This window comes from Siniperca chuatsi, linkage group LG22, assembly GCF_020085105.1.
Source record: "Siniperca chuatsi isolate FFG_IHB_CAS linkage group LG22, ASM2008510v1, whole genome shotgun sequence".
Classification (NCBI taxonomy): Eukaryota; Metazoa; Chordata; class Actinopteri; order Centrarchiformes; family Sinipercidae; genus Siniperca; species Siniperca chuatsi.
This window is the reverse complement of record NC_058063.1, coordinates 24464181-24487555: the sequence shown is the minus strand read 5'-3', so window position 1 is coordinate 24487555 and position 23375 is coordinate 24464181. Positions and strand designations below refer to the sequence as shown.

The window sequence follows — 23375 nt, the reverse complement described above, 5'->3', positions numbered from 1 at the left end:
TACTGTTTTTATTTAAAAAGCTGATCATCAATCAGAGACAAAGCTGTAACTGAACAGTTTGAAGACAGAAATAAAACTTTATTTACTTTAAAGGTTCATTCTTGATGTAATTTTGTTTTTATATAACATAATAAAGTATCAGCTATACATATAACTACAGATTATTGGTTATTGATTTATCGCCTCCCTCGGGAGGTGTTCTGGGCATGTCCCACCGGGAGGCGGCCCCGGGGAAGACCCAGGACACGCTGGAGGGACTATGTCTCTCGGCTGGCCTGGGAACGCCTCAGGATCCCCGGAGCTGGAGGAAGTGTCTGGGGCGAAGGAAGTCTGGGAGTCCCTGCTTAGACTGCTGCCCCCGCGACCCGGCCCCGGATAAGCGGAAGAAGATGGATGGATGGATGGATTTATAATGCATATAAAGCTTTTTATTTGGTTTATTAATATTATTATTGAAACATTTAATATTAAATTATTTGCTAGATGATATGAAGTTAAATAACTGAAGAAACATTACTTGTATATAATTTGTTTGTTCTGTAGAAGAAGCTCTGACCTGTGTTTGTGTCCACCTGTGAAACCTTCACCTTTGGCTTTTGATGTTATTGATCAGTGTCGTTGTTGTGTTGTTCCACAAAGAAGCTTCCTGGCTCGACTTTTGACTTTTCTTCTGTTGTGTCTACATGTTGAGTTACTAAACGTAAATCAATATTAAACAGGTGAAGAGATTAATATTGAACACTGACTGAACTAAATGTTCAGTTTGTCTGTAGATATCAGTCGATAAGATCATTTACTATCTTTGATCACATTGTTTCTATGATGGGAAATGTTCTTCTTCTTGACCTTGTTCACTCACCTGAGCACTGTCTCACCTGCTCTGTCTCACCTTTACTGTCTCACTTGAGCACTGTCTCACCTGAGTACTGTCTCACCTGAGTACTGTCTCACCTGTTCTGTCTCACCTGCTCTCTCACCTGAGTACTGTCTCACCTGAGTCTCACTGGTCTCTCACCTGAGCTCTGTCTCACCTGCTCTTGTCTCACCTGAGTACTGCCGGTCATCTGTCCAGGTGAGAGAAACAGATCAGATAGTTCTTTCTGTGTTAATATGAGATACATAAAGTAAATGATTAATTATTATTATTATTATTATTATTAATAATATCTGACGTTGGAGGTTAAATTAAAATCTTGTTATTCATGAAAAATGTAATTTGGAATAAAACATTTATTTAGTTTCTTTTTCAGTGATAAAACACGTCCAGCGAGTTCTGGTCATCTTTTCCTAAACTGTTTCATTAACAAACAGAACTGTTCTCCGTAGAACTGATTTTATTTTTAATTGTTTTTATTTTCTTCTGGTTGTTTATTTGTTTTTGTTTTCATTTATATTATTACATTTATATTATCATCTTCATCATCACCATCATCATCTTCATCACCCCCCAATCAAACATCATCAGTCTGTTCTGTAGTTAGACATGATTAATTTATTAGAATCTACTCTTCTTCATCATCTTCATCATGCAGAACATCTCGGCTGCTACAAACAGTCCTGTTGTCATGGTGACCAGGGTCCTCATTAGTCAGCCTGTTAAACTCGAGTGTGTGGTCAGTCCCAGGTCTGTCAGCGTGTGTTGTGTGTTATGTGTGTACTGTGTTGTGTGTAATGTGTGTTATGTGTTGTGTACATTGTGTGTGAGGGTTCTCAGGATGTGGTTCTCTCTCTCCAGCTGTTGGTTCTTGTCTTGCAGCTCTCTGATTTGTTCCCTCAGAAGCTCCACCTCCTCTCTGACCGCCAGCATCAGGTGACTCTTCACCAGGTCCTACACACACACACACACACACACACACACACACACACACACACACACACACACACACAGGTCAGTGTGTTTACAAAGATCCTGGAGAAAGTGCAGATGCTCGACTCTGATTCAGCCAGCAGAGGGCGCAGTCACTGGCTATTTTACTGTTAATAAATATCAACGTTTATTTATTAATAACGGATCAATAATTACAAAGAGCTGCACAATTAAAGAAAAACAAAATCAAATCAAATAACCAAAACAAAACCATAATTTCATTAGAATATCATTATTTTACAATAAAACACTGACAGTGTGAGAACATTAAGTTCACTTTATATTTAATAAAAACCTCAACATATCAAACATTCTTTGTTTTAATGACATACATTATATTATATTATCAATACATTGATTTTGTGTTAAAGTGATGTTTTAAAAGTATTGGTATTTTGTAATAACAAGAAAAATGTCATAACTGAAACTGAGCCGATATTTTCTGTCACTGTGGAAGCACAAATGTTAATAAAAGAAACTTAATTACACATTATAATGTACGTTAATATGAGTTTGTTTCTATATTTGACTAAAACTCCTCCTATAAAACTTCCATAACTGGTGTTTAAAGATAGTTTTCACTATAGATATATATATGTATATATATATATATTTATATATATGTATATATATATACATATTTTTAAAGCGAAATTAAAAATCTTTTGAAACTGGCTATAAATTTTAGGTAATCCAACTTGTCAGCTCTTAAATGTTTATCTTTAGAATATGTTATTCCTGTTGGTTTTATTGGTATTGTTTTTCATGTTTTATCGTTTTGTTATGAGATATTTTATGTTTTGTTATTGTTTATTTTTGTTTTTAGCCATTGTCTTTAATCCTGTTTTGTAAAATACTTTGTGATACATCTTTGCATGAAAGGTGCTACACAAATAGTTATTATAATCAAAGTTATTATTATATATTTTATAAATATGTTTAAAAAATCCTCAATATTTATGATTATAACTGTTTATCTTTTATAAGATATAGTATATAGACAAATACACAAATAAACACTTCAAATGTCCTCATTCACTTTCATTATAATGTGTTATAAAAAATGTATTAATGATTTATAAGCTGCTTAAAAATGTTAAACAGAGACTCAAATTACAAGTACAGCAGTGTAGTGCCTTTAACATGTTTTTGTTGTCATGGTAACAGCAATACGCTGTTATTATCCTGTTACGTTTGAATTATTTAAGAGCTATTAAGAACTTCAGTACAAATCAAACTCACCATGGCCTGCTCGATTTTGTTGTCTATGGCGATCAGACTGTTACTGGAACTACTGTAAGACACAGAGAGACAGACAGGTGAGACAGACAGGTGAGACAGACAGGTGAGACAGACAGGTGAGACAGGTGGGACAGACAGGTGAGACAGGTGAGACAGATAGATAGATAGATAGATAGATAGATAGATAGATAGATAGATAGATAGATAGATAGATAGATAGATAGACTTCAATGTTTTTCAGTGCAAACAATTCAATTGCTTTTATCTCTTACTCTTCAACTACTTTCAGTACTTACGTTACATACAAATGGACAGTTCAACAGCAAACAGCATTTAAACTAACATTTCAAATAGCTTTCAACAGTTACACTTTAACTGATTTCAACTGCTTTTAATATTTTTCACTTCAACAGACAGGTCAGCTGCTTTCAGCTCCAACACTTTCAGTGTTGACATACAAATTGATTGTTCAAATGCCTGCAGAGCTTAAACTTATAATTTATAACTTGTAATTTTTCAAGTTTTTTTAGCTCTTACGCTTTAACTGACAACATTTCAGTCATTCAAAACAACAACCGTATATTTGAGGATTTTCAGTCAGGATTTAGAGTGCATCACAGCACAGAGACAGCACTGGTGAAAATTACAAATTACCTTTTAATTGCATCAGACAATGGACTTGTCTCTGTACTTGTCTTGTTAGATCTTAGTGCTGCGTTCGACACCATTGACCATCACATCCTATTACAGAGACTGGAACATGTAATTGGCATTAAAGGAGCCGCACTAAGCTGGTTTAAATCCTATCTATCAGATCAATCACAGTTTGTACATGTTAACAGTGAGTCCTCCGTGCACGCCAAAGTTAGTCACGGAGTTCCACAAGGTTCTGTGCTTGGACCGATTCTATTCACCTTATATATGCTTCCTCTAGGCAATATTATTAGGAAGCACTCCATAAACTTTCATTGCTATGCAGATGATACCCAATTATATCTATCGATCAAGCCAGATGAAACTAACCAGTTAACTAAACTTCAAGCATGCCTTAAGGACATAAAGACCTGGATGACCTGCAACTTTCAACTGCAAGTTATTGTACTTGGTCCCAAACACCTCAGAGACACATTATCTAAAGATATAGTTGCTCTAGATGGCATTGTCCTGGCCTCCAGCAACACCGTAAGGAACCTCTGAGTTATCTTTGATCAGGACTTATCCTTTAACTCCCACATGAAACAAACCAAGGACTGCCTTCTTTCACCTACGCAACACTCAGGCACATCCTGTCTCAAAATGATGCCGAAAAACTAGTCCATGCATTTGTTACTTCTAGGCTGGACTACTGCAATTCCTTATTATCAGGCTGCCTGAATAAGTCCCTCAGCCACCTACTGCCTCCGTGTTCCTGCTCAACACCCGCTGCTACAATTATTATTATTAGTCTTATTATTATTATTATTATTATTTTATTAATATTAATATTACCACTACATTATTATTATTTTTAAATTCTATGTAGAATTTGCATTGTGCTACTGCATCTCTACTCTTTCTCTCGCCCCGAGTCTGGTTCTGCTCGAGGTTTCTGCCTCTTAAAGGAAGTTTTTCCTTGCCACTGTCGCCAAGTGCTTGCTCATGGTGGGAATTGTTGGGTCTCTGTAAATAATATTATAAAGAGTACGGTAATATCTCACATGCAGACATTTTTCAGCACACTTTGATTTCCTTCAGAAAATGTAACCTCCTTTGTCATTTATCAATAGTTTATCAATACTTAATCAATAAACCATACAAGTGATTAAATTTTCCTGAAGACACGGGCGGTCTGTTTTGACCTCCAGATGAATCTGAGCAAACCTGCAGCAGAAGCCCTGCCCCCTCCATCTGGTTGCCATGGTTACCTGTGGCAGAACAGCAGCAGTGACATCATGGTGGCGTCAGAGCCCCGCCCACTGGGTAGAGCTCTAACAGGTACTGACCAATGAGGGTGAGGGGCAGCAGGGAGCAGGGGATTCTGGGACAGTGTCGGGGACAGAGCTGATGGGGTCATGTGAGGTCGTGGTTGGTTGGTAGTTCTGGGCCGGGCCTCAGTGATTGGCTGACCCCCAGAGGGCGGGGTCAGTAACCTCTGACTCATCCTGGGTTTGGGTTCAGAGGTCATCGGCACGGCACCCGGCCAGGACTCCCTGACACCTGACACGCGACCTTTGACCTTACTTTGATCCCTTAACACAACAGGTGTCTCTGGTTGCTTAGCAACAAGCTGTAGAGTCCTGAGGGGGAGGGGCGGGGTCGATGGAGGACGCCTGTGTGGACGAAGACAGGGGGCGGGGTCAGAGAGGGGAGAGGACGGCTGCTGTCGCCCCGAGATCATTTTCTTTACACTGCCAAACAGCTCCAACCAATCACAGCCCACTGTCAAACTTGACCAATCAGATCTCAGCTACAGACTGCAGGAACCTGCCTACCAATCACAATTCAGATCATCCAGTTAAGAGGTGATTCAAAGGCTGTCCAGTCAAAGAAACCAATCCACTGTCCCTCTTTAACGTCCAGACTCTATGTAGTCCCTCATTGAAGTCTCCTGTCATTCATTAAGGTCCAGACTCCTTGTTGTCCCTCAGTCCATTCTGTCTCTTCTTTTCCATCCAGACTATTTGTGATTGGCTGGTTCTCTGTGAGCTCACAGGTCCTTATTTAAAATCCTTGGGAGCCTCGTCCAATCAGAATCAGCTGTCTCAGGGAGTCCAGATGTTGACTTCAAACTAAAACTGTCTCTCTGTGATTCCTCTAAACGAGTGAGAGACATCAGGTTTTCTCTCTCTCCCACACATACACACACTCTCTGCTCTCTGATTGGCTGTTGTCTCATTCCAGCTCCCGCCCACTCACTGTCACAGCCAATAGAAACACTGCAGTGGGATTCTCCTCCCGCCCACTCAGAGTGAGTCATAACACAGAGCTTCATTCATTCGCTGACACAAACAGAGTTTTACTGTCCCGTCCTGTTTATCCTCATCATTAGTTATCAAAGAAGGAAATAATATATGTTTTGATTTTTTCTGGAAAAACAAATCTTGCTGCAGTAGCTGGAAATGAACCTGAGGGCGACTTGAGATGCTAAACTTTAAGGATATACTTTTAAAGTAATTGGATTGAAATGTCTTCATTAAATTCTGATTCTATTTGGTTTTTTATAATCTACTATTTTTAACAAACTGGAAAACTTTTTCTAAATCAAATCCAATCCAATGTATTTATATAGCACGTTTACAAAGACCAAAGTGCTGTACAAATTAAAGTCAACGGCACAACACAACAATAGTAGCAAACAGGCACAAATAGTAATAATAAAATAATAATAAATAGCAATTTATTCAAATATGTGCACAAAACAGAATAAAACTTGTAAGATCAATTTATAAAAACTAAAGTATTATAAAATATCTAAACCACTATGAGCAGCCAAAGGCCACTGAAGTGACATTTGTCTTAAAAGCGTCAATGGAGGGAGAACATTTGATCGATCGATCGATCTCCCTTCCCCGCCAGCCTCGATCGTGGAACAGTTAAAAACAGTTGTTGTGAAGATCTAAGAGGCCTAGAGTTGGAGTCGGGCAGAGAAGTTCTGAAATGTACAGGGGTGCCAGCCCATGTGTGGCTCTAAAAACAAATAAAAGAACCTTAAAATCAATGCTGTATCTGACAGGAAGCCAGTGCAGGGATGCTAGTACCGGTGTAACCCGGTCTCTTTTTCTCTGCACCAGCTGCAGGCGAGACAAAGAGGACTGACCAACACCAGGTGCAGGTGAGACAAAGAGGACTGACCAACACCAGCTGCAGGCGGGACAAAGAGGACTGACCAACACCAGCTGCAGGCGGGACAAAGAGGACTGACCAACACCAGGTGCAGGCGAGACAAAGAGGACTGACCAACACCAGGTGCAGGTGAGACAAAGAGGACTGACCAACACCAGGTGCAGGCGGGACAAAGAGGACTGACCAACACCAGGTGCAGGTGAGACAAAGAGGACTGACCAACACCAGGTGCAGGCGAGACAAAGAGGACTGACCAACACCAGGTGCAGGTGAGACAAAGAGGACTGACCAACACCAGCTGCAGGTGAGACAAAGAGGACTGACCAACACCAGCTGCAGGCGGGACAAAGAGGACTGACCAACACCAGCTGCAGGCGGGACAAAGAGGACTGACCAACACCAGGTGCAGGTGAGACAAAGAGGACTGACCAACACCAGGTGCAGGTGAGACAAAGAGGACTGACCAACACCAGGTGCAGGCGGGACAAAGAGGACTGACCAACACCAGCTGCAGGTGAGACAAAGAGGACTGACCAACACCAGGTGCAGGTGAGACAAAGAGGACTGACCAACACCAGCTGCAGGTGAGACAAAGAGGACTGACCAACACCAGCTGCAGGTGAGACAAAGAGGACTGACCAACACCAGGTGCAGGCGAGACAAAGAGGACTGACCAACACCAGCTGCAGGCGAGACAAAGAGGACTGACCAACACCAGGTGCAGGTGAGACAAAGAGGACTGACCAACACCAGGTGCAGGCGGGACAAAGAGGACTGACCAACACCAGGTGCAGGCGGGAGAAAGAGGACTGACCAACACCAGCTGCAGGTGAGACAAAGAGGACTGACCAACACCAGGTGCAGGTGAGACAAAGAGGACTGACCAACACCAGCTGCAGGCGGGACAAAGAGGACTGACCAACACCAGGTGCAGGCGGGACAAAGAGGACTGACCAACACCAGCTGCAGTGAGATGCAGGAGTCAAGCCTTGAGGAGATTAATGCGATTCTATTAGGAACTTTTCCATCTAAATTACCTGCATATATTTTACCTGCGTTTATATAATTTACATCAAAGTAATCCTGCCAATGAAATGATTGTGCTTTTCATAATAATGGCAGTATAATAAAACATGTAAACCTGTGTACTGTTAAAGCATTGATCTACAATCACTGTTACTGTCCTCTGCAGAGACCTGAGGATACTTTCTGACAGACGATGTTGTTTTTACTTCAGCTAGCTCGGAGCTTCTTCTCTGACTGACGTTTAATTCTTATTAGGAGAATATTAACTGTAAATATAAATATTAACAGAAAAATGTAGTCTGCAGAGCCTTTCCTCAGCCCTGAGTAGTGTCTGCAGGTGTTCCTCTCAGGCTAGATACAACCAGCCTGTATGTCGCCTAAGAGGCAAAACTCAGGGCAAAGAACAGTGCTAAGCACTCGTATTGAATTCATCTCAACATGTTTATCATTTACTGTCTGCTTTCCTGTTTCTCAGTCAGTCCACTGATTACCGAGTGCAGTTACCAAATTTACTGCAAATTTTAAAAGATGCCATTACAGAAATTCTACATTTTTATGGCATAATCATTTTCTATATATTAAAACAACACGTGAAGAAGTCCGAGTCTAAACTAGATTCTGACCAAATGTTTACTTAACTGTACAGAATGAGTTTGTTTTCACATTCATCTGCTGAAAGAGGAACGTTTCTCTGTTTCACCTAAAATCTCAGTTCAACACACGGACGTAACAAACTGCTGTACAAATACAGCCAAATTCTAACAGACACATACCGTTCTTCCTAAATACTGAACATTTTCAGCCCAATCGCCAGAGTAAAACGTTTTCATTTTACGTTTCTGCAAACCACAGATACGTTGAATCTCTGTGGGGTTTTTAGGTACAAAACCACTTGGTTAGGCTTAGGACAATATCATGATTTGGATTAAAACAGCTGGTTTTGTTGCCACAAAAACAGCTACAAATGTCCCGACGACGCGCTAAAAACAGCCGGTTTTGTTGGAAACAAACTGGTCTCGAACTGCGATCTCTGCTGCTTTTGCAACTCCAGCCATCTGACTCATGCAACCATCAACATCACACAGCCTAATCGTTCTTCATCCCTCCAGGAATCAAACTAAAACGTCGAGTAGACCTAAAAACGTAGCGTAATTTGTGTATCTGGTTACCTAATGAGTGACCCAGGTTTAATTTTTGTTATGCAACCAAATAGAGAAAATATCACATAAATGTATTTTATTTTCATTCTTATTTTCAGTTGTTTATTTAAAAAAAGAACAGAAAATAGTTTTACTCATCAGCCTGTCAGACTTATTTTGTTTACGTTTGGTCTCTTATTGGTCAGATGGCGAAGTGAAAGTTACCTGTCGGAGGAACTAAGCCCCGCCCCATCCAGGTAGCAAGTTCAACACTACGTAAAGCCCGCGGAGAGGACAAAAGATAACGAGAGCAGACGCAGAAAAGAGTGTGGAGCTAAAAATAGATAAAGTTGATGAATTTGTCTGAAAATAGGCTAGCGTAGCTAACTACAGTCCTACATGTGATAGGAATGTACATTGTAGTTATTTCTTTTATTTAGCTACAACTTCCTTCTGTTGCAGAACGACATTAAAATCTATGCACCGCAGATGGTGTTCTGGTTACGTACTGCCAACGGGAGAGAATGTGAAAAATATAGGCACCTAGATGTTAACAGTACATTTATTATAAAAATGTGAGGTGTGGAAGAAATAAATGCTGTACTATACATCAGTTCACAGTTTAAGTTGTGTTGGTAAAATGTTAAAACCATAATTCATGACTGATGTTAGGAAAACAAAAGATATATTTTATACAAGCTGCTGTACAGTTTAAAAACTATTTAAGTCATATTATGTTAAAGTGGCACATTGAGACATGATAATCCATTAGGGATAGTCGAAGCAGGTTTTGAGATCTCCTGAGGTGCCTGGGACTTTGGATTCTAGATTCTGTCCTTGACGAGATGGTGAGGCACCAATGAACTCCTCGTCCGTCATTACGACGAGGAAAACATCTCTTCCTTCACTCCGTCAGTTTGATGACAGTGTGGCAGGACTGTCACAAGCCCCACATTCCCTTTGCTTTAATATTACCGGGTGCACCCAGAACTAAAAGGGATCCAGCAAAATGACTGATCTCCGAACTCAGAACGGATCTGCTACTCACCAAACTAACAAGTGAGGAAGCTTATGTACGTATCAACGCAGGAACTGAACTTTGTCATGCTTAAGGAACACTTCCTTTAAAAGGGAATTAAGGACATTAAAAAGTGTTTTATGTTATTTTAGTTGAAGTTTTTAAATTGTTATAACTATGTTATAAATACTTGAATATTGTGTATGAATATAGTTTATGTTTAAGCCTACTGTGAAATTAACTGAGTGTGCTAAATAGGGTATTCTGTTGTTAATTGAGAAGTAGACATTTCAGTTGTAGTCTAATATTTTACAGTTCACCATATTGAACCTCCCCTCTGGCTCCAGGGACTGACCAGTGAGGTCCTCCTCAGCCCCCCCATACGAGCCTAGACACTGGTCCACTATTCATTTCCCTGCCCTGCGACCACTAAGCAGACTACAGGGCTTACATTAACAGTAAACCGGTATATCATTGCAGGCACAAGAGAGCATTTCCAGGTCGTCTGTGTTTAGCAGAAGTTTGAATATTTGCTTTCTCTTGAGTACATCTACACTGAAGTCAGTGAACGCTAATGATGGACTGGCTGATAAATAAACCCCATTTACCCCACTTGCATTTCATATTATCTTAAGCACACAACAATGGAAACAAATGCAAATAACCAAGATGGTAGATGTTTTGGCTGCTGAGCCTCAAAATACCTATTGCTTATATTGCATTGAAAGATTATTTGGCTTGTAAGATTTATATCAACCTAAGTGTGTTTCTGAGCTGAAGATAGGTTGCTGCAAGGATATTTGCTGTGTGCTAAAAGCTGGGACATAACAGGTGATATGATTTGTTTACTCATATGTGTTATATACTGTTTTAATACGTTTTCATTTTAAAATGGCGTTTTAAAGTGAAAATTATTTCCGTACACACAAGCGTTTTAGCACAGTTTGAGAAATACTCTCCATCCATACTAACGTGCCTGAAAACGGATACACATGACCATTCACGTACATGCGCGTGCCGATGTAAACAGGAAGCAGCTTGTCTACTCTGCGGTTGGTTGGTTGCTTATTTGCAGAAAATACCATGAATGAAGAACTGCAATGGTGAAAAGTAAGACCATGTTAAATTAACCACTGGTAGTCTTGTTTGTTTTCTTCTGGAAAAGGGTCACGTGATAGGAGCATGACGAATCAGGGTTGTGACTGACCCAGTCAGGAAGCAAACGTGGCTGTTTGCGTCATTGTCTTCGAAAGTCTCAGTTTCCGCCCATCCAGACTAAAACGCAATCCCGGAGTTTTCAAACTAAAAGAGGGTCAGCAGCGTTTTAGGGGTCGAACACACAGGAGTAGTGTGGACGCTAGGCGTAAACGTAGCAAAAGTTATGCATTTTGAAACGAAAACGTATTAGTGTGGATGTAGCCTCAGTGAGCTTGGACATTTCGATGCATTACAAATCCTGTTAACCTGCAATCTGTTTAATAGTGCTTTTAAATTGTTCTTTTTCATTAATCAAAGCTTTTGTACAGTAGTTTGCAAAGCAGATATGTATGTTTAGACTCATGATAAACTGTGGGGGGCAGCTCGGGACATTAATAGGTTTACACTGATGCCCTGAGACAGAGCATGCACTTAACACAAAGTGTCATATTTTGCTTGGTTTGTATTTAGAGTTAAAATAAAACTTCTGATATACATGCTGTTAATTTGCCAAACTAAAGCTGTCTCATCCACTTTGTGCTACAGCAGGTATTTTAGGGGTATTTTATTTATTTTTAGATCTCTATAGTGGACCATTAAGATTAAAGACACATTGTTATTCACAGCATATGTCTGCAATTTACAGTTGTTTTTATTAATATGAATAAGAAGAAAACTCAGCAGTTTACTGTAATATATACAGGAAGAAACTGTTAATGGAGTTTAACAGCAACACTGTAGAAATACAGTATTACTGGCATGACTATCTTCATATTACACTGTAAACCTCACATCCTACTGTAGAATACTGTAATACATTTAACGTAATATACTGATGAAGTAAATTACAGTAGGGACACCATAAAATAACGGTACAATGCTGACAACTACAGCTGCCAGTAGTTTAGGATTTATTACATCACTACGTCTACGTCTGTGTTGACAAGAAGATCACCGAGTTGGAACAAAGATTTCCACGGTCTGAAAAAATCCAGGAGGCTGCGAGGCTCTTGGACACCGTCCTCTCCGGCCCTGCACTAGTCACTGCCACCAGTGATGAAGAGATGGATAATGCTCCCTATCTGGCCGACGCTGCTACTGCTCCGGACGCTCCAGTCACCGTCTCTGCGGACCCCGGGCTCCGGCTTGAGGCAAAACACAAAGCCCCAGTAAACTGTACTCCGTCGCATCCTGAGCCTCGGGTAGAGGCAGACTCTCCTTTTGCACTTCATGTCATCCAGCTGGACAATTGTTACGACATCCTCGACTTACATGAAATTCCTCCACTGGCTGGAAACCTGCAGCCTCCTCCACCTCCCGTGATAGTGAGTGAGTCCAGCGGATCTACATTGCCTCCAGTCCCCACACCGAACAGACCTGGGCAATCTTCCCAGGTTTCCAACCAGACTTCTGAAATCTTAAAATGGGATTTTGACTCTGAATGCCTTTGGCCTCGACAAAACAACGGATGAGTGCCTTTTAAAACTTAACGAAGACAAAACAGAGATGCTGCTGTTAGGTCCTGAATTTAAGAGAGAGACTTTTTAACAGGCTTGGGAACCTGGCTCACCAAACCAAACCAGAAGTCACAAGTCTTGGACTCTGATTTAAGCTTTAAAGTGACCATGACGGCTTTCTTCCACCTGAGAACTGCTGCTAAAGTAAGGCCATTTTTAACAAAGCAAGAAGCCGAGAAGTTGATTCGTGCATTTATTACTGTTGGATAACTGTTGGATAACTGTTGGATAAACTGTTGGATAATTGTTGGATAACCACCAGACGTTTAACAAAGACGGGAACAGACAGCACATTACTCCTGTTTTAGTTACCCTGCACTGGCTAGAATTGATTTTAAGGTATTTTTACTCACATGCAAAGCTCTTAATGATACAGCACCTTCTTACATTTAAGACTTTTTAACTCCGTATCAACCAACAAGAGCTCTCAGGTCCTCTGATGCTGGTATTTGAACTGTTCCTGAAGTCACCCACAAAACGAGCGGGAAAACTGCTTCTAGCTGCTGCGCTCCAAGACTGTGAACACCTGCCCAGGTACTTTAGATATGCCAGCTCTGCTGACTTTCTAAAAGACAACTGAAGACCTACTTCTTCAGGCAGGCATTTAGTTAATGTACGTTTGTATCTCTTCCCACTTTTACTACTTTTATCTCTCTGCCTTTTTATTGGACCTTCTGTGTTTTGTTTTTAATGCCCTTCTGTAAAGTATTTTGAGCTGCATTTCATGTATGAAAGGTGCTATACAAATAAAGTTATTATTATCATTATTACTAGTTTGTAGCCAATCAGGATCCAGTATGAAACTTGAAGCCTCCAGGTCACAAACACTGAGATTTTACAGTGAAGAAGGAGACATCTTGTGTTTGAATCATATGAGATTCAGAGATTCTGGATTTCTACATGAAGAAGAAGAAGATTTAACTTTAAGAAGTTTTAACAAGTTGATTATAGTTTTTTTGTGAAAGAGAAAAAACACAGACATAAATTATTATTCACAGCAGAGTATTATTATAAAAACATTTCAGTTATCAGAAACAACAGTGAGACGTCCTGCTGACACACTCTGAATGAATAGGTCCTCTATTCGTCTTAATCCAACACACACACACACACACACACACACACACACACACACTGAAACACACACACACAAACACACTCTCTCACTTTCTCTCAACATTGCAATGTCAGCTGATTGTCAGGGCAGTGAAAATAGACGTATGATGTGTGTTTCAGTGTGTGTGTGTGTGTGTGTGTGTTGTGGTATGTAGGTCAGCTGTGTGTCGCAGTGCTGTTAGCTTCAGTTCAGTAGCATTAACACTGAACCTGTAAGTGTGTGTGTGTATTACAGGGACCCCTCTCAGACCTGAACCTCTTTAATCTGATGTGTTTTCACATGTCGGTCTCATGTCTGAACACCAGAGTCTGTTATGTGTCTCAGCAGGTTGTTCATTAATCTCAGGGTTGGTGGTTCGATCCCCGGCTCCTCCTGTCCCCATGTTAAAGTGTCCTGATGGTCAGACCAGCAGCTTGTACCTCGCTGTCGTACATTTCCTCATCTGCCCAACTCCGCTACCCCTGTACAGACGTCTGCCTGCAGCCCAGAAGTAGTGACGCACCGACTGCACATGAGCTAGAAAAGCAAACTGGACACTTGTGTCCTGTACAGTCTGTTTGTAATGTGTCCACCTTCATCCTGTTCTCACTAAGCTGTCTCACTCACTGTTCGCTTTGTTGACTTTTTCATGTTGTTCAGCCAAATACAACAAACAAAGGCGCTCGTTAGCTTCGATCGTTAGCTTAGCTCAGTCGTTAACGTGACACTAAGTGTCCACCGTTTATTAACAGCTGTATCAGCATGATGTCCTCCTGTCTGCTAACTGCATGTAAACCCGTTTATATTCTGACAGAGAAGCTTCAACAAAACTGGATGTTAGCAAAAAAGCTAATAAGCTAGGACAGCTTCCTCCATGTTGGACTCTCTGGCTCTCCGTCCACTCAGAGATCAGCTCTGTCAGGACGGTTTGCTATTGGTCAACGGGGGGAATTCGTGGGTCAAAGTTCCCCAAAGTTGAACGCTACATGGATTCATTTTGCCTCCTCAATTGATCCTCTGATCGCGGCAATTTCATTGGAATAAATTGATTTTGCAGCGGAATTTCACTGTTTTAAATCCTGGTGTGTCTTAACTCTTTGAACACGACACAAGTCTGAACCAAATGAAGTCAGATTAACATAAAGACTGCAGGAGAAACGATCCCGGCTTCTAACTTCACTGTAGTAAAATAATTATCTCAATCATCATCACTAATGTACAAAATCAGTTTAATAAACTATGAAACTGAAAGATTTTCCCCTTGCGGTGCCACCAGGACAAAAGGAGTTAAAAGCACATTAATAATCTGACCAACAGTCTCTCCCTGTATTTAAATGTTCATTCCAACTTGTGGATGAATAAATTAATATCCAGCAAAGCTCTTTACATACAGCATGTGAGCTGATAGGAATTAAACGAGAGATATAATAATATGTAATATTATGAAAAAAGTATTAACAGAAAGAATAAAAGTTGTGACCGATCCAGGATCTGCAACCCACTTTGGGTCGGGACCCATATTTAGGAAACAATGTGTTTGAGCTTTAAACTGCTTTTATTCACACTTACGTATGAACTACTGTTGTCAACATCAATATTATATTGATTAGCACCATTATGTTGATTAATAGACAGAATCAGAAGATATAGTAGCAGTAGCTGTTATTCTCATTGTAACAGTGGTAACAATAGTATTAGTACTAGTACTAACATTATTTACATGTGTAGCACTAGTAGCATTAGCTTGATGACCAGTAGCAGTAAATCTATAGTAGTAACTAACAGTAGTACTGATATCAGCAGCAGCTTCAGTGTTAGTAGTATTTACAGTAAATGGCAAAGGTAGAAAAAAGCAGTATTAGCAGTACTACTATTTGTATTAGCAATATTAATATTAGCAGAATTAGTATTTCCATTACTAGCAGTAGCAGTGGTATGTATTTTCAGGGTCGTGGTTGTTGTCTGTTTCATTAATGAGTGTTAACTCGTCCAGCTGTCTGTCCTCGTGTCTGTCTGTATGCAGATGATTCTGTACACTTCAGTCTCACAGCAACAACAAGCCCAACAAACAGGTAAATAAATAAATAAATAAGACAGAAAGCTACCTGGCGTCCCCCGGCAGGTTGAAGATGTTTTGGTCCAAACTGAATGCTCCTGGAGTCTGAATGGGGGTCAGAGTGGGATGGTACAGTCCAGCAGGCGGGGAGCTGGGCTGAGAGTGAGACAGCCTGAGGACAGACTGGCCGACAGACAGAGAGACACAGGTCAGTGTTAGATGAACGACTTAAGTTCTTCCAATAGAAACGTGTGTTTGTGTGTTAGTACCCGTCCTGCGGCGTCAACATCCAATCGTAGAGGAGGAGGGACGTTTCGTGGGCGGGGCGAAGGAGGTGGAGGAGTGGAGTTGAAACCCTGTACTCCCATTGGGTCCTTGCTGTCCAGGAGCCGGATGTTGATTGGCTCTTGGTGCGTCAGGGAGGGCGTCCAGCTGCGCAGCATGAACCCTGCACCCTCCCTACCTCTGATTGGCTGAGCCAGCAGGTGGGCGGTGTCCTGGGAGTGGACTCCGCCTCTGTCTATGTCCCGACCAATCATCTCCAAGGACTCCAGCGAGTGGGCGTGTCTCATGGTGTCTATCACCTGGCTGAACCCCGCCCCTTCCTGTCGCTCCATAAAGTCTGTGCACGTCCATCGCCCACGGCAATACGGCTCGGCCCGCCCACCGCTGCTGGCCCCGCCCACAGCCAGCCTCACCACCCTGAACCTGGAGGAAGACCCCGCCCCATGCCCCGAGGCATCATGGGAGATGTATTTCCTCTTCAGAGAGGGCGTGGTCGGCTGGGAGGAACTTCCCTGAGGGCTGCAGGAGAAGGAGGCTGCTGATTGGAGGACGGTCAGGACCACGCTGGGAAATGATTGGCCAGCTGGAGTTTGGTTGAAGTCTGAGGTCACACTGGTGATCTGGAAGCCACTCCTCTTTTTACCACCGCTCATCCTCACGCACACACACACTACAGACTCACTGAAACAGACAAAGGAAACTTAATGTGACTTACGAGGACGTTTCACTGACTTGAAGCTAAAAGATGTACGTGTGGTCTGTTTTTAAGAATGAAATTTCATAACAGTAAACTCTTACTAGCTTTAATAAAATAATTAAGTCTTTCTGCTGTAACCACTACATGTCTCACACTAACGTACCTCCTGACCTCTACCTGAAACCAGGTGTAAAGCCTGACACTTAAAGGTTTAGCTGCTGTAGTCGGACAAGTCCTCACAGTGTCTGTGTGGAACCAGGTTTAAGTCCCCATAATGTACAATAACAAACACAGTAGAGACTAAGACTACAGTCTGTCTGCAGAGTTACAGCTGAAGTTAAACGCAGGGTAACGTTATAGTTAAACTGTCTCACCACACATCCTGTCTCTCTCGCTCTCTCCTGTTGTTATGGTCCGTGTCTTTCGCCCCGCAGCTTTCGTCTCAACCTCATTTTCTTCTTCTGTGTTTCCTGTTTCCTCTGACTCACTCTGTTCTGTTGCTGGTTGCTTCAGTCTGCTGCCTGTTGCACAACCTGGATTAACATGTGTGTGTGTGTGTGTGTGTGTGTGTGTGTGTGTGTGTGTGTGTGTGTGTGTGTGTGTGTGTGTTCAGTTCAGGTTCTGCAGGATCTCAACTGTTGAAACCACAATCACACAGTGAGTCTGTACATTTACTGCTCTGTACTTCACTTTACACCTACTTGTACTCTGAGTACTTGTACTTTCAGTATTTGTACTCTGAGTATTTGTACTCTGAGTATTTGTACTCTGAGTATTTGTACTTTCAGTATTTGTACTCTGAGTATTTGTACTCTGAGTATTTGTACTTTCAGTATTTCCATGTCGGAGATATTCTTCTTCTCTACATGTCAGACTGAATTATTTTTTTACTTCACTGCATTCATTTAACAGCTGGAGTAACTTCACATATTGACATTTTTCATACTTCATGCTGCCTGGTGTGTGCTCATGTGTGTGAAAGCCAAATGAGCTGCAGGTGCTGTGCTTTGATTGGACCATTTGATGGAATGTGTGCGTGCTGATTGGCCAGATGATGACAGCACTTCCAGGGCTAAATCACAGCTGACAGAAACCATCGCGACTTCCTACCTTTCCAGAGAGCTTTGGCAGACTTTTATATTCAGTTATCTGTTTGTTTTGCTAATTCTGCATCTTTTTAAACTGTAAATGTATATATTTAATGTAAGTATGAAATACTGTGTATTTAGAGTACTAGCAGTGTTTTCAGTGAGAAGATTAAAGTCAGAAGCCTGTAATTAATTTAAAATGATCTTTTGAGTAATGTATGTCTTCATCAGACCACAGGTGAAGTTTAGGGAACTGCACTACAGAGTTTATTTGTTGTTCTGGACATTGCTCATCTGTGAAGCTTGATTAAAAATCTGCTAATTTGTACTTCAGTGTGTACTGTTCCCGTGAGTAAGAGGTCTTTATACTGCTAACAGAGCACTGCATGGTCACACTCCTACATACGTGGCTGCACTACTGCGCCCTTACTCATCACCTCGCTCTCTTAGGTCTAATAACCAAAATTTGCTGTCTATCCCACGCATTAGCCTGAAGTGGTGGTGATAGAGCTTTTGAGGATGCAGCACCGAAACTATGGAAAGCTCTGCCTCCACCCTTATGGCCTGCTGATTCTGTGGAGTCTTTTAAAAGGCAGCTAAAGACTTGTGTTTGGGTAACCTGCACCAGGCCTGCATTATATGTATTTATTGTGTATTTTATTACATAATGTGTATTTATTGTGTAGTTTCATTATGTACTGTGTTTTAAGTTACACTTTTCTGTTGTGCTGTTTTTGTAAAGCACTTTGTGACTTATGTCTGTGAAAAGTTCACTTGCTTACTTATACTGCTCGTTATGTCTTGGTCCCCATAAACCAGGTATATAACATGTTGAGTCCGCTCATCACATGCAGGACTGTAGACAGGATTTTAGAAATGCTGACATCATGAGTCCAAATTCCCAAAACGAAACTGTTACTATAAATAATAAAAGCTTCACCATAACAAAGTCTGCAAGTTGTTTTGTGTTAACCAGTTACATGATATTTTCCGTACATCTGATGATCCAAGTCAGCGCCTCTTAAACCTTTTGGTTTGTGACTCTTAAACTTCTAACTGAACCCTTTTATCACAAGAATCGTTCGCAGCTTGTTTGAATTTATTTTAATGGCACGGAGACGTGAAACCTGCCAGATTTATCTCGTGACCCTTGAAGGGGCCCTGACCCACAGGTTGGGAACCACTCATCTAAATGGTGTTTTAAAGATTAATGATGAGCATCAGTTTGTTTGATTGAGCAGGAAACAGTAAAGTATTATTTAAACCAGCTATGTCTTATTCCAGTCACATGAGCAGCAGTGGACGGAGGATTCAGATCCTTTATTTAAGTAGAAGTACTAACACCACTCCTGCACGCACGTTAACGGTGAGTCCTCCGTGCACGCCAAAGTCACGGAGTCCCACAAGGTTCTGGATGGCGTTGCCCTGGCCTCCAGCAGCACCGTAAGGAACCTCGGAGTTATCTGTGATCAGGATTCATCCTTTAACTCCCACATGAAACTAACTTCAAGGACTGCCTTCTTTCACCTACGCAACATCGCAACACTCAGGCGCGTCCTGTCTCCTGCCAAGTGCTGCTCATGGTGGATCTGTTGGGTCTCTGTAAATAATATTATAAAGAGCTCGGTCTGGACCGGCTCTGTAGGAAAAGTGCAGTGAGTTAACTTCTGTTATGAACTGGAGCTGTATGAATAACATTTAACTGAATTGACAGTTACTGCAGTGAAAGTGTGAGAGTGTGATCAGGATCCTTAAAGCATTAAAGCAGTGCAGCGTCCCTGTGGCTGCTGTGCTGTTATATATTCTATCATCAGGTTATTATTCCTCGTGCATTAATGTAAAGCAGGATGTTGCTGCTGCAGCTGGTGGAGCTGGAGCTCATGTTGAACCGGTTTGTATCGGACTGCAGCTGATGATGCTTTTCATTCTGGATCCATCTGCCGATTCTTTTCTCCGTCGATCCATCGATCGATCGATCGGTTTGGAAAACTGGTGAAAACGGTGAGAAACGCCGTCACGACGACCCAGAGCCCAAAGCGACGCCTTCAGCGTGTCGTCGTGTCCGAGCGACAGTCCGAAGCTCGACGTTATTAACAAACATCACAGTTATTACAGTCGTTCAGAGGAAAAGCAGCAGATCTGCAGCAGGAAGTGGTTTACAGACCGATCGATCAGTCGATCAGTCGACTAATCGTCTCAGCTGTACTTGTATAAACTGTAACTAAAGCTGACAAACGTAGTTACGTAAAAAGTACAATATTTCCCTCTGAGACGTGGCGGAGTGGAAACAAAAGGTGGCACGAAAAGAAAATACTCAAGTAAAGAACAAGTTCCTCGAATCTGTACTACAGAACTTCACTGTGCTTTACTTTGCTGTCGGCCACTGCAGATAAGAAGCTATTTATCGTTTGAGTAAATGATGTTGTACTTGCGTCCTGCCAGGTCCCATTTGTTCTGTGATGGTTGTATTTTACACCTGAAACTGTGAAACAACCTCGAAGCTGTTTAAAGTACAAACACCGTGAAACGGATGATAAATGACGTCACTGCAGTGTGCTGCTTTAGAAAGAGGAAGTGAAAAACAAACAACAACAGACAGTAAACCCTCTGACATCATCGCTGTAAACAAACTCACGTTCATGAACTCAGCTGAGGCGCGCTCCCGCCACTCCCGGTCCTGAGCTGGATCCGCGGCCGCGCGCCTCGCTCTCCGGTGACGTCACCACCGGGCCCGGTGACACAATCGGTCCATTATACACAGCAGGAGCTGTGGAGAGAGCATGCGCGTTACAGCAGGGCACCCGCAGGCGGCGGGAGCGCGCGCTGAGGAAAAGTTTCAACAGGAACTCCTCCGACTTCTTCTTCTGCTGATTGTCTTCTTCTTCTTCTTCTTTTAGTCCATCAAACATCCAAACTGCAGCGGGAAGTTTCTTCTTCCTCTTCTCTCTGTACACGGCGCGCGCGTCTCTACACAGCAGCCAATAAACGACCAGTAAACACCTTCATCATCATCATCATCATCATCATGTCCGTGTCTCTGAGGTCTGATCCGGATCATCCATCCCCGTCTGGTCTCAGTCTGAAGTTTAGAGTAAGAGAGACGGGACGTGCGCGTGAACGAGCCGAGAGCGAGCAAAGCGCGTGCGCGACGGGGAAGCGCCTGCGCTGTGAAGACAAAGCGCGGGGGTTTGGGGGATCCATTATTATTATTACTGTCTGACTGTTAATGTTCGTTGTTATCAGTTAAAGTGAATTATGTTTCATCTCGTTTTATTTCTCATGAACAAAATCAAAGATTCTTTTGACACGTTTGTACTTGATGCTGTTTGTTGCTCAGTGAAGCAGCATTTCTGCCTGTTCTGCAGACTTGAGTCTTCTCAGCATCACCGGGACACTGACGAGACTCCTGACTCAGATAAATGTCTGTTATCGCAGAAGGAAATGTGCAGCGAGGACAGACTGTGGCCGCAGCTACTCTGACATTTATTTTTCAAATTTAAAAACATCAAAGTCTTAAAAACCAGCCGAGTTCTGGTTTCAGGGCTCAGCGGAGACTTTTCAGTCTGTGGTGTCTCTGGTCTCGGGGCTGAAATCCACTTCTCTGATTGATTCTGAGTTATTTCCAGCAGCTCAAACTGTGCCTGAGCTCCGTGTTGGAGGTTTGAATCTGAACGCCCACAAACTGAATACTGTACGCTTCCCGACGCGTCTGCTGCAGCTTAGATAAACACTGAGCAGCTGGAGGACGGATTAATAAATCGCAGGTTCAATCACTGCCATGTTCTTATCGATAAGGCCACCCTGGGGCCGCCTCCCTCCTGCCTACACACCTGCATCCTAAAAAGCATGGAGCGTTTCCGTCTTCGCTCCCGGGACTCACTTCTGCTGCCTGTCCCCGAAGGCTACTGGACCGGGGACGGCGACCAGGAATCAGTCGCAGAATCGCTTGAACCTCCGGGAACAGAAGCATCTGGCCGGAGATGTTTGTCATTTTGTCATTTGTTCTTTTGTTTTCTTTGTAAATAGTTTTTTGTTTGTCTGCAAGTGTTTTATGTGCTGCTGCGTGTCGGGCCACAAGGCTTTTACTCCTGGTTAAATAGAGGTTAAACGAAGGTTAAACAAAGGTTAAACAAAGGTTAAACAAAGGTTAAATGAAGGTTAAATGAAGGTAAACGAAGGTTAAATGAAGGTTAAATGAAGGTAAACGAAGGTTAAACAAAGGTTAAATAAAGGTTAAATAGAGGTTAAACGAAGGTTAAACGAAGGTTAAATGAAGGTTAAATAGAGGTTAAACGAAGGTTAAACGAAGGTTAAATGAAGGTAAACGAAGGTTAAATAAAGGTTAAATACAGGTTAAACGAAGGTTAAACGAAGGTTAAACAAAGGTTAAACGAAGGTTAAACGAAGGTTAAACGAAGGTTAAACAAAGGTTAAACGAAGGTTAAACGAAGGTTAAACAAAGGTTAAATAAAGGTTAAACGAAGGTTAAACAAAGGTTAAACAAAGGTTAAATAAAGGTTAAATGAAGGTAAACGAAGGTTAAATAAAGGTTAAATACAGGTTAAACGAAGGTTAAACGAAGGTTAAACGAAGGTTAAACGAAGGTTAAACAAAGGTTAAATAAAAGGTTAAACGAAGGTTAAACAAAGGTTAAATAAAGGTTAAACGAAGATTAAACGAAGGTAAACGAAGGTTAAACGAAGGTTAAACGAAGGTTAAATAAAGGTTAAACGAAGATTAAACGAAGGTAAACGAAGGTTAAATAAAGGTTAAACAAAGGTTAAACGAAGGTAAACGAAGGTTAAATAAAGGTTAAACAAAGGTTAAACGAAGGTAAACGAAGGTTAAATAAAGGTTAAACAAAGGTTAAACGAAGGTTAAACGAAGGTAAACGAAGGTTAAATAAAGGTTAAACAAAGGTTAAACGAAGGTAAACGAGGGTTAAATAAAGGTTAAACAAAGGTTAAATAAAGGTTAAACGAAGATTAAACGAAGGTTAAACGAAGATTAAACGAAGGTAAACGAAGGTTAAATAAAGGTTAAACAAAGGTTAAACGAAGGTAAACGAAGGTTAAATAAAGGTTAAACGAAGATTAAACGAAGGTAAACGAAGATTAAACGAAGGTTAAACAAAGGTTAAACAAAGGTTAAACGAAGGTAAACGAAGGTTAAATAAAGGTTAAACGAAGATTAAACGAAGGTAAACGAAGGTTAAACGAAGGTTAAACAAAGGTTAAACAAAGGTTAAACGAAGGTTAAACAAAGGTTAAATAAAGGTTAAACGAAGGTTAAATAAAATTTATAAAACTTCATGTTTGTGTCGAC

General features: G+C 41.4%; 1 protein-coding gene and 1 pseudogene across 2 annotated transcripts; one reads left to right on the top strand and one right to left on the bottom strand.

Moving 5' to 3' along the window:
• LOC122870279 overlaps positions 1-23375 on the top strand; it is a 234146-nt pseudogene that overhangs the window by 84892 nt on the left and 125879 nt on the right.
• Positions 1473-22190, bottom strand: zgc:153012 (uncharacterized protein LOC777626 homolog). 2 transcript variants are annotated; one of them, XM_044184219.1, is made up of 5 exons: positions 20686-22190; positions 16250-16946; positions 16030-16163; positions 3110-3161; positions 1473-1828 (listed from the first exon to the last, which is right to left on the bottom strand). In XM_044184219.1, exons 2-5 carry the CDS (start codon positions 16916-16918, stop codon positions 1679-1681), a joined length of 1005 nt encoding a protein of 334 aa, XP_044040154.1. In that variant the 5' UTR covers positions 16919-16946; positions 20686-22190; the 3' UTR covers positions 1473-1678. The 2 variants fall into 2 exon arrangements, with proteins under 2 accessions (XP_044040154.1, XP_044040153.1); XM_044184218.1 differs by lacking the exon at positions 20686-22190 and adding an exon at positions 17337-18760.